Source organism: Cebus imitator, unplaced genomic scaffold, assembly GCF_001604975.1.
Source record: "Cebus imitator isolate Cc_AM_T3 unplaced genomic scaffold, Cebus_imitator-1.0 Scaffold667, whole genome shotgun sequence".
NCBI lineage: Eukaryota > Metazoa > Chordata > Mammalia > Primates > Cebidae > Cebus > Cebus imitator.
Window position 1 is genome coordinate 17,486 of NW_016107982.1, and position 12,257 is coordinate 29,742.

Below are 12,257 nucleotides of genomic sequence, written 5' to 3' on the forward strand. Positions count from 1 at the left end.
GTTTTAGTGCAGTGTAAGAACTATATGAAACCAGTGAAGTCATAGAAACCCAAAATATTAAAAGTAGTTAAGTAGAGCTTAGAAAAAATAAGGCAAGGGCATATCCTGAACAGCAGCATTGTTGAATTGCTTTTCATTTACTCTATTTACGTAAATAAATAAGCAATTTGATACTCAACTGATTCCACTCAAGGCGTGTTTGGGCAAAACAAATTTTGGCCTCATACTATTGCCATAGTTTGTACATTTAACCTGACTGGTTTTATTGATAGTCCTTTGCTACTTTAAAGTTGTTACACAAATGTGAAAGGACCCACTAAACCCTTGAATATATAAGCAAAGAGGTCCGTGGCAAAGCAGTCTTTTTAGGACTTTACATTATTTGAACAAAGAACATGTTTAGTTTCACCCTTAAGGTTTACTTAGATTTTCTCCAACTTACATTGAATAAAATAGTATCATGTCTAGCCTGTGTGAAGGGGACATGTTTTGGCATCTTTTTCCTATGGTAGTTCTAGTTCAAATTAATGTTTGAAAAATAGCTTCTGTAGGGAACAGAATAAATGGGCTTATAGTTCAAATACTGAGGAAATACACAGAAAATACTATTTTTTACTAACGGGCACATAAGGGAAATGACAACTATTTGTGAGCTCAACACTGTATACGCTAATATTTTTAAATTAGAGTTAAAATTAGATTTTACAAATCAGTATTGAACAAAGCCCTTTTAGAATAATATACATTGCCTTGCCTCTTTTGAAAAGGAACATGTAGTAATCAGAGCATTGGTACAGATAAGCTGTCCCATCCATCAGGATCAACTGATTGATTAGTTTCACATTGTAGGAGTTTATGATATTCTACACAGGAAGTAATCTCATCATTTCCAAAGATGTCTTTATGTTGCATCAATGACATGCTACAGACATACCAGATTCCACAGGATAATGGCACCAAGCTATCCAAGTAGATATTTCTGAAACTAAATTTGTATTCTAGACTGCTGCTTATCCTTTCCAAGAGTATACTTTAAGTTTCAGATACAGCTTAACTTGAAAACTGCAACCCTCCAAGTAATATTAAGTATATATCAGAGGCAATAATTTCCAAAGCAGATCTGATTTTAGAATAACAAATTTGTTAGATAAATTTATCTCTAGCACATCTGTTTACAAGCAAAGTATTACTTTGTCTGGACTTATTTCATCTTCTGTGTCTGGGATTGTAGGCAACAGAGCAGATCGCGTTAAGCCCCAAAATTTTTGAGGTGACATGTCTTTTTTGGTGGCTGTAAACTTCCATCCAATATGGCTTGCACAGATCTTACATTGGGCAACAGTCCAGGCATACCTAAAAAATTAAGGAAAAGTATCAGCTAAGGAAACAAACACTTCTTTTACTCCAATCCTATAAAACCTATTATGATGAAGACAGACCTTAGAGACACATTCTAAGTTGAGATTTGATCTATACAGTTCCCTGAAAACTCGTAATACCTAATTTGGATACATTCTATGGTAATACATCAGTCTGTTACATATTATTTTGTAATATATATGACTTTTATGCGCTTAAGCTATGTTTACATTTTTCCTCCACTCCACAGAAGTAAAGTAATCTTAGGAATATCTTTATACAAATTGCTGGTTGCCAAGATCACATTCTAAGTTGCACTGGCTTCTCCTTTGTTGCAGTTAGTTAGAAAACAGCAACCACCTGCAGAAATATGTACTTCTGTCTGAGTCAAACTGGATGGAGCAGGAAGGACATGTTGTCTCATAAAATATTTGAAAATTACTATTCTAAAATAAGAATGATTGTCACAGAATGCAACCAGAAATACAAACCATGGCATTTCTGCTCTAATTTTGTCCATTTGTATACTATGCCACATCTACTATTTATAGTAACAAATTTATTCTAGTTTTAGTCATCACATAGGATGCCAAATAAGCTAGATAAGGCAATCCAAGTGATATGGTCCTAACTCCAGAGTAGCAAGTAATCCCTACGTAGCATCCCTCTTTGAAAACTGAAGATAGTACAGCTGAGGGAACTGAACAGGCTCCCAGGATCATACTTCAAAATCATTAAGGTGAAGCAAAAAAAAAAAAAAAAAAAAAAAANAAAAAAAAAAAAAAAAAGGCAAACTAGAAGAAAAGCAGGATTTAATATGTTCTGCATCTTCTTAGTCTACCATTGCTTGATAAACATTCTCCAGTTTTACATTACTACAGAATATGATCCAGATGTAATGTTTTACTGGGTCATAAAACAGTTGATTTTCAGGATGACATGACAGAAAAAAAGAGTTTTGGATTTAATTTGAGGACAACTGCAGTTGCCAACCTTTCCCTGCACTAATAGAAATAACTTTTCATTCAGTGATACTATATAAAAATACAAAAAAAAAAAAAAGTATAACAACAGGTGTGTCTAGCTATTTGTGGAATGAAGAACATTTAAATAAAATGTAATTTTGTCTCACTCTGTCACCCAGGCTGGAGTGCAGTGGCACAATCTTGGCTCGCTGCAACCTTTGCCTCCCGGGTTCAATTAATTCTTGTGCTCAGCCTCCTGAGTAGCTGGGATTATAGGCGTCTGTCACCACACCTGGCTAATTTTTGAATACAATTATTGATTTCATTGTCTACTTGTTATTAAAAAGATTGTAGCAAACTCTGCTTAGGATTCTGGGTTTTTCTACCCAATTAAGGTTAAAAAAAAAAAAAAAACCACCAGCATATTATTACCCAGGAAACCAGCTGTGTTCCGTAGAAGGCCGGCCTATCAGATTCAAGTTGCAAGCCTTATACACAGTGAGTGTCTCATGCACATATCCATGAGGATTCACATAAGCTGCCATCGGCCCACATAAGGATAAACTAAAAGAAAGAACATGGAGGACAAGTCAAAATGAGAAGTCTAATCCTATTAAATGGTTAGAATTTTCTTGAAGTTCACCAAGAAATTAGTTTTTAATCTTTTAGTTTTACATAATACCAGGATCTTAGTACAAAAATGGGGTAGGGAATACAGCTGGCAGACCCGTTTTGTTCAGTCTAAACGTTTTATGTGATGACTCAAAAGACATTTTAAAACCCTCCTCAAGACAAGACAGACATTGTCAAGAAGACAAAACTCAAATGCTTCTAAAGGAGTCTGACAGTGTAAATGCAATGCAAAGGTCCCGTGTGGTCATTTTGAGACAATTGATAATTGAGTAGAAAGCAGTTTCCTTACTTTCTTGATAATTCTGATGAATCTGTCATAAAATGATTTTCAAACACCATTATATCAGAGCATCAGTAAGTGTTCCGAATCATGTCCTACTTTGACTCTGATTACTTTAACAACTGATTACTGACACGTAATTTCTGAGGCATCTACGTTAGGGCTTAATAGAAGACAACTAATATGCCTATGTCTAAGATACTCTAATATACAGATTGTCAACAAGAATTGGGGAAAAAAGAATTGCTCAGTTGTTTTACTTTATCATGCTCATTACCCGTGAGTAATCCCTGACATACATTGTTGCTCTGAGTACCCAATCTGGAAGACGATCTTACCAAAGGTGAGCTAATTCCCTGTATTTCATTTGCTGAGCATTTGTAACTTTTAAGTATTGGAGGAAAGTATATGGAAAACAGAAATACAGTCTTGATTATAATTCTGGTAAGGCAAGTATACTAAAAATGTAATAAAGAACTTACCTGAATATTTCATTTTTGGTTGTTATTTCTGTTTCTTGACATTGTTTACAGCAAAGGGAAGTACACTAAAAAATTTGAGAGAAAAATTATTGGGCAAAACTGGCATTCGTTTTATCATGTAATCACATAGATCATCAAGAAACTTCTGAAGATATTGCTGCCTCTGAGTATCACATTCTCCTTCCAACCATTCAAAAACTTAGTTTTAAAAATGTAGGAAGAAAAGCACTGAAACTGAGATCTGCCAGGTATTTACATATAAAACTAAAGGACTTTCTAGGGTAAAGGAATAGTGATATATAGCCTCAGGTATTAGAAATCAAGTATTTTTCACGAAGTTGATAAATGTATTGATAGTTGACAGCACAGAACAATCTGACTTTATCTGTAAGAGCCAAACTGCATGACTACATTACTGGACTCTATTTTAGCTCCATTGGTCCCAACAGAGCATCCTAGTTCTCCAGCCTGACTAAACATGGGCATCAAAAACATAATCACTTTACTCACTTTATTCATAATGTCTAATTCACAGCGAAGTCGCTGGATAGCACTGCCAATTTTAAGGAGCTGAATTCTCAATACATCATCAATAGGAAGACAAGCAGCTACTCTGTAAGAAAAATCTTAAACACATAGTTTTTCAAGTTTTAAACTTATGAGTCAGATAAGCATCAGATTACTCAGAAATTGGATAATGTCCTTTTGAAATAAGCCCTTCTCTATAAAGTTACAAATTTTATACTATAAACAGTACTAAAATATACCAACTATCAAAGATATACTTTTCAGAAGCTCTAAATTTAAATTCTTTTCCTATACTTTTTTTGGGTACAATCCTTTTATGTTAAACATGAACTTGAATACATGTTAGAAGTTGCTTATTTGCCAAGAGACTAGAAAAATATACCTTATAAACAGATAGAGTATATGTAATTAAGGTAGGTCCTGCAACTATAGTCACTTCTTTTAAAAGTACCTTAAACAACAGGGAGAGGAGTCCTTATACTCAGGAAGTGTTTCTGGATGACGGCCACTTACTGCAATTTGAATGTTTTATGGAAAACTTATCTAAAATTGGAGTGCTCACAGAATATAAGCATTTTACTACAATTTTGAAATACTCATTTTTTTTCAACTGCTCAAAGGAAATCATGCTTTTCAGAATTAAAATGTTTTTAATCAGTCTTAAAAACTAAAATATATTATTTAATCCATTAGAAAGCTATTTTTTATAGCAAGGTGCTCAGGCCACAGCCAGGAAAGTTAACTTTTCATACCTATTGGATTTGAAGGAAGAGAATCATCTTTTAGATTTTCATCCCATTCACGTAGCTGTTTCTTGATTCTGTCCATTAAGGTTTCCTTGTTTAAAATAAAGGTAGCCATAGTCAAGTTCACAGACTTATTAAAATTTAAATAAAACTAACATATTGGTAGCAGTTTAATCACTGTGGTAAAATCTCAGTCCTAGTTTCAATATCTCCATTTTCTTAGGCAGAAATGGTCAAACTCCAGCTCTTTTGCCCAGCACTAAGTCTGCCTTCCAGCCTTCTCTCACTGTCTTATCCCAGGCATATATGCTCCCAACTGCCTGTGGATTGCTCTGTTCTATGCCCCCGCTTGGAACTCGCCTCTCTTCTGCTTTCTCTTAGGCCATTCCTCACCCAATCCATAGGGATTATGGCACCGATAAATTGCACTAGCACTTACTATCTACATACCTTACTTAGACCTATTTACTACATAATTTTCACAAGCATAAGCAAAACGTATGCAAAAACATTCTCGTACAGTGTGTCTTTGTAAGGCTTAAAAACTGCCAAAGAGCAGAGATCAGTTGCAGTTTCTTTTAGTGTCATGCATGTTGTTGAGTTTTCCCAGGACTCCAGATCTGTGGGCAGTGATTCATTAAGGGAAATAATTAGCATTTACTGAATGCCCACTATGCACACCAAGTACAATAGCTACCATTATATCCATTTTATAGGTCCTTGGAGAAGTAATTTGCTCCAGACCCACAGAGTAAGTGACAGAAATGAGACTCTGAGGTCAGTCTCTGCTCTGAAACCTAGATTCTTAAACTATTTCAGCACTGTTCCTTACTTAAGATTTGCAAAACGTGGCAATGCCTAGTGTCACACTCTGAGGAGCAGAAACCCTCATGGATGCATTAATTAATAGACTACTGATCAAGAGATACGTTAATCTGCTTGTTTAGAGAAAAACCAAAACTGTTATATAAGGATGCTGTAATGTTCTAAAAGTAAGTATTACGCAACCCAACAAGACTTCAAGTGCTTAATAAAACTCTAGAGTCTTAGGATACTTTTTTTTTTTTTTTTTTNTTTTTTGAGACAGAGTCTTGCTCTGTTGTCCAGGCTGGAGTACAGTGGCACAACAAACTCAGTTCTCTGCAGCCTCGACCTCCCAGGCTCAATCAGTTACCGCAGCTCAGCCTCCCAAGTAGCTGGGACTATAGCCACATGCCACCACGCCTGGGTAATTTTCATATTTTTAGAGACAGGGTTATGCCATGTTGCCCAGGCTGGTCTGGAATGCCTGGCCTCAAGCAATCCATCTGCCTTGGCCTCCCAAAGTGGATTACAGGTGTGAGCCACCCTACAATATCTTGTTCTTAAAAGGCACTAGGAACTGGAAAAACTAAAAATTCTATAAATAAACCTATCTAGCAGTATCTCTGACTGCTGCCTGTTTACTTTAAATGTACAAATGGCATTAGTTCTGAAAATAAAATAGCAACAAGTATGAAAACCTTTGTTTTTTAATTACCATTAAGTATGACATGGCCTACCACAGACAAAGTAAATTTAAGGTAAGTTACTTACAGCATCATATAAGGAATATAGCCAGCGAGGCCATGAAGTTAGATTTGCACAATGAAACTTTCTCTGAAAACAAAACAAAACAAAAAGGCACTGAATAACCCTTCTCTATAAGGTTACACATTATAGAGAAGATTCCAATGGTAGAATGAGCAACATCTGAGAAATGATTCTGGCCTAGGAAAACATCTAATTTTAAAAAGATAAAATTTTTTTTAGATAACCCATAACATGACTATGAAGTGCAAAATCATGCTTCTATATCCTTCAAATACGTATTTTAACTAGAATCTTGATTCCTATTTAAAAAGGTCAAATATTAAAATTTCAATGCTGAAGACAACTTTGAAAAGATAAATGTGAAGAATAACTAAACACCATACTTCTGTTATGACTATGTTAGTTGACTTCATACTAGTAATTACTTTTCCAGTATCTGAAGTGAAAACCTCAAAATATTATCCAAACTGTTTGTATAAAAACTTTAAATGAGTCTCAACTGAATCAGTATAGCGGCAAACATAACAAGTGATAGAATCCCAAGAAAGATGAACCATTCATATACTTGAGACTTCATGATGAAGTTCTCCACTAAATAAAACGCAAGGAAAGGGAAACCCATTACATATCACCTTCAACTATAAATGAAATCCACAGAAGCATGCCTAAATCCATTTAAAAATGTGAATTGTACTTGATTCCGATAGAATATCAGTATTTGAGAGGGAGACTCAATGTTGTTAAGATGTCAGTCTTCAAATTACGTATTTAGTGCAATAGCAGTGAGACTGGAATTTGTAAGTATAATTTAAAGTTCATTTGGAAAAAACTGCAAAAATAACCACAAAATTTTTGAAAGAGAAGCAAATGGTCTATAGGACACAAAAATATTGCTAAAGGGATGTACTGCAGCAGTGCTGCTAATAGCAACAAATGGGAAACAACCTAAACATCAATCAGAAATAGAGTGAAATACATTAGAATATGTTTATACCAAGGAATGCAAGTGATCAAAGAACAAGGTATAGCAGAATATAAAGAATCACCACATTTTTCTCAAAAAACAAAACCTGCATATGTACAAATCTTTGTAATTTCACTGTAAATGTTAATTGACATATGACATGACATATGAAAGTGAGAGAGAAAAGGAGTAAGGCAGATCAAAAGGGACATTTAACAGACCAGAACAAGAAAAACAAGGTAATATTTAGCACAACAAGAGGAAGACCCTACTGCTGCACCTGCAAGATCAAATGACTAGGTATATTTCATATGTTGAGTGATACTTACCCTAGGTATGTTTCATACCTAGTCATTTGATCTTGCAAGTACAGGAGTACAATCTGCAGGAAATGTGGGTACACAGCCCACACGAAAGGGACTCGGGACTGAGCCGATAGCTGGAATTGTGCTACGCAACTGTACAATGTGCTACATTACTCACACCCTCTTCTTCCCTACCACCCCAATCCTATTCTAGCTATGTTAGTTTGGTGCAAAAGTAACTGTGGTTTTAATAGAAGACTAGAATCTTAGAGACAGTGTTATTCTATTCCATGATGTTCAATTCAAACATGGGAACTTTATCAAAGGGTATGTCTTGTTACCTGGGATGTTCAGTTTAGAGCTGTCTCTCAAGTGGCCATACTTGTTTTGAAATATTTTAGGAGTTGCAACAGAGAAGAGGACAGACTTGTTCTAAAACATCAGCTACAGCTCAAATAATTCCTTAATGAGAAACATTTATGGCTTAATATAATCCTTGTATTTGAGACTACACAGAGATCAATAGTCCACGACCTTTTTGGCACCAGGGACCAGTCTTGTGGAAAACAATTTTTCAAAAGATGGGGTGGAGGATGGTTTTGGAATGATTCCAATGAATTATATTTATCATTATATTCTCATAAGCAGCATGCAATCTAGATCCCTAATATGCGCAGTTCACAATTGGGTTCACAATCCTATGAGAATCCGTGCCACCCCGATCTGGTAAGAGGCAGAGCTCAGCTTCACTTGCTCATTCACCACTCACCTCCTGATGTGCAACCCAGTACCTAACAGGCCACAGACCAGTGCTGGTCCGTGGCCCAGGATTTGGGGACCCCTGCCAAAGATTATCTGAGATGGCTTCCGACTATGTGCTCTGTAGTAAAGCCTGAGAAAACAGACCATGAGACCCTTAAGGTACTCTCCAATAAGTTGGCCTTCACTTTTAAGACCAAATATCTAATGGTAAGATTATTGTCACAATCCAATTACAGAATTTTTAAAAATCCTACAAACAGCACATCAAGTAGCTCTGAATACTCAGAAACAGCAATGGCAACCATTAGTATTATGCCAAGAACTTCACATTTCTTTTAAGAATACTGTAAGGTGAGCAGATTATCTCCATTCTAAAGATAAGGAAACAGAGGCACAAAAGGATGGTATAACTAGCCCAAGGTCACACAGTCAGTAAAAAGGAAGGAGCAAGGATTTGTATGCAGGGAGGCTGACTAACCATTATTTGTTCAACAAATACTGTGAGTGCCCGATATGGTTTGGCTTGTCCCCACCCAAATTTTAGTTCCTAAAATCCCCACACGTTGTGGGAGGGATCCGGTGGGAGGTAATTGAATCATGGGAACAGTTATCTCCGTGTTTTTCTCATGATAGTGAGTTCCCATGAGATCTGATGGTTTTAGGCTTTTCCCCTTTTGCTTGGTACTTCCCCTTCCTGCCATCATGTTTGAATAACATGTTTGCTTCCCCTTCTGCTGTGATGTTAAGTTTCCTGATGCTTCCCTAGCAATGCTGAACTGTGAGTCAAATAAAACTCTTTTCTTTATCAACTACCCAGTCTCGAGTATGTCTTTATTTCCAGCGTGAAACCAGGCTAATACAGTGCCTAACATGTGTCAGGCTAATTATTTTTGTACATTTTGGCTATGCCAGTGAATACAAGAAAAACGGAATAAATTCATTGCCCTGTGGAGCTTATATTTTAGAGGGAAAAAGCTTACTGTTATATAGTCTTTGAATTACAAAATGACAAAGACCCAACTGAAAGTTTGTTTGGCTGACTGACACATTCCTCATTCAGTTATTAAAATATACTTCACATATCAGAACGGTCACTTTTGCAATACAAAAAAATGTAAAAAAGTGTAGTACAAAAGTGTAATTTCATTTGGCACCCATGTCAAGGAAATGAAGCGGAAATAAAATGTGGCACGCTAGCATATTGAGAGCAATGCACTGGGTCAGACATTCACTCTGCCACCATGCCCGTGAGGCAAGCTAGAGTCTCGGGTAGCTTATTTTCAGAGTGAGAAGACCTCTATAAATTCTTTGTCTGGACCATCCTGACAGATGCAAAATACATCCTTATTATTTGTGATGTGTGTTACACAGTCAATTAGACACACTGAAGAGATGCATACCAGTAAAGATTAGCCAGCTTTACAGAGCAACTGCCAAAATTTGAGACATCTCAACATCCTCAAATTTAAGATTCCCGTTTAGCTTCCTGGCACAATAGGAAAGGCTCCTGTCTTATATCTGGGTAAAATATATAAGTTCTAGCAATTTCTAGACATTCTTTAAATATATCAACACCATGATTAACGTCATAAAATGGTTATACCTCAAGAAAATTTTAATACTAGCCAAAAACTTTAGGCACTTTAAAGTGGCCAACGACGGATTCTCCAGCAGAGTAGTAGTCACTCTAGCAAGAGGAGGATATATTACTGAAAGCGGGCATAAAAGCCCTTAAAATGAATCTGTTAGCTGGAGGTAATCTATCACATTCCTCCATTTTTAAGCCTCATAGGGCTTCAGCTTTGCCTCCCAACAATGTAGAATGTTCAAGAAATGTGAAACTCCACTTAAGGGAATCTTTGGAGTGCAATGAACATTGAAACAGTAATGTGAAAAGCTAAACATAAATAATAATTGACTTCCTTTATATAGTGACTAAAAGTGGTCACTTAATTGTATTAAATCCTATTATAATCGGCAATGTAAATGATAATAATTTATACAAATAATTAAAAAGTTACCAGTCAGAAAAGTTACCAGTTTTTGTTTCCTTCTTTAATTTACCAAATTCCTACATGGTAATTAAGAACTGGCATGGAATGATAAGCTCTTTCCTACTCCTGAGGCTTATATGCTAATGACAGATACACAAGTGCACATACAAGATGTATGCCTGGGGAATGACCAGTCTTTCTGAGGAAGCATCTGACTAATACACAGCCTAGGACTTCAAGACCTTTCTTCTTAATATAAAAATAGACAACAATGTTACTGTTCTTACTATTATTATCCTGGAACAAGGTGAAACAGATTCTCAAGTTCACAAGGAAATGTTGATCAATGGCAGTCACTGAAAAGCTTGACAAAAGAAGAGCAATGTGGGGCTTACCAACCCTATTTGTATTTACACAAAGTATAAAGTGCCAACATCTACAACAGTGACGGTAGCACACAAGCAGATAAACCAAAAAAGCAGAAGAAAAGTAAACATATGAATGTGGTCTATGACAAAGGTGGTACCTCAAATCAATGGAGGGAAATATGGACTCTTCAAAAACTGGTAGTAAGACAATGGGGAGCCATCTGGTAAAAAGTCAAGTGGAATTTATACCAGGATCAACTGCACAAGATCAGAGCTTCCCATGGAAAAGTAATGAAACCACAGTGAGTATACAAAGACGACATGGGGACATTCCTTAGCATGGGAGTATCATTTTTATCTATGATTTAGAATACAGAAGCATTAAAAATTAAACTACATAAGAAAAAAAAAAGTTCTTTATGACAGAGCACACCAAAAACAATGAAGAACAAACTGGGAAAAATGTCTGGAAATCACTAATTACAGAGATTATAAAGCTTACAAGAAATCAACAAGCCAGTAGGAAAATGGGCAAATACTTTATAGAAAAGGAAATACAAACTGCTCTTAAAACAAAATGCTTACACTTGCTCTCAGAGAAATTCAGATTGACCTTCAATGTAATACATTTCACTTAGATCAGCAAACATCAGGTTTGATACTACATTGCCTGTGAGGCCATGATGAAACAATGATAATAAAAATAACTGCAAATACCTTAAGTATTTTGAAAATAAAATTATTTTTAAAACTGTCAAGAATTATGAATGCATTTACCCTGTAAGCCAATAATCTCTCTCTTCAAAAGTTATCAAATATTTACCTATATAAAAGGCCATTGGTATATGCTGTACCGTACAGATCTATCATCAGTAAGGGACTGGTTATATATAGTGTATCCATACAAAAGAATTCTGTGCAGCTTTAAGAATGAGTGATGCTCTATAAACTAATACAAAAGAAACTCCTAAAAGATACACTATATGTATCCTTCTGCATAAGAAATAAGAACATTTGTATCTTAATAAAGAGAATTAGGAGGTGATTTCAACACTAATCTGGGAGATCATGTTTGAGGTTCCTGCCCTTCCAAATTCGTGCTCAGTTCCTCCCTGCTCTATGCCATAAACAGGAGCAACCATCGCTAAGTTCAGCAGAGGCCAGAAAGATGAGCACCAATGACTTTCTCAATATCTTTGTTTCCCATTTGACTTCTCTTTACATTTTACACTCAACTCTTTTCTGATTAACATAGTAAGCCTTGATATATGAATAATCAGATGGTCTGGGCAAGGAGGA

General features: G+C 35.8%; 1 protein-coding gene across 3 annotated transcripts in view; it reads right to left on the reverse strand.

Moving 5' to 3' along the window:
- Window positions 1–398: 398 nt before the first annotated feature.
- Window positions 399–12,257, reverse strand: part of CRBN (cereblon) — a 29,669-nt gene continuing 17,810 nt past the window's right edge. For all 3 annotated transcript variants that reach the window (XM_017518265.2, XM_037734813.1, XM_037734814.1), the window contains 6 exons: window positions 6,569–6,631; window positions 5,000–5,084; window positions 4,230–4,345; window positions 3,720–3,784; window positions 2,757–2,888; window positions 399–1,353 (listed from right to left, as the gene is read on the reverse strand). In XM_017518265.2, coding sequence (XP_017373754.1) covers window positions 1,173–1,353; window positions 2,757–2,888; window positions 3,720–3,784; window positions 4,230–4,345; window positions 5,000–5,084; window positions 6,569–6,631 — 642 coding nt within the window. In that variant the 3' untranslated portion in view covers window positions 399–1,172. The remainder of the gene's footprint in view (window positions 1,354–2,756; window positions 2,889–3,719; window positions 3,785–4,229; window positions 4,346–4,999; window positions 5,085–6,568; window positions 6,632–12,257) is intronic.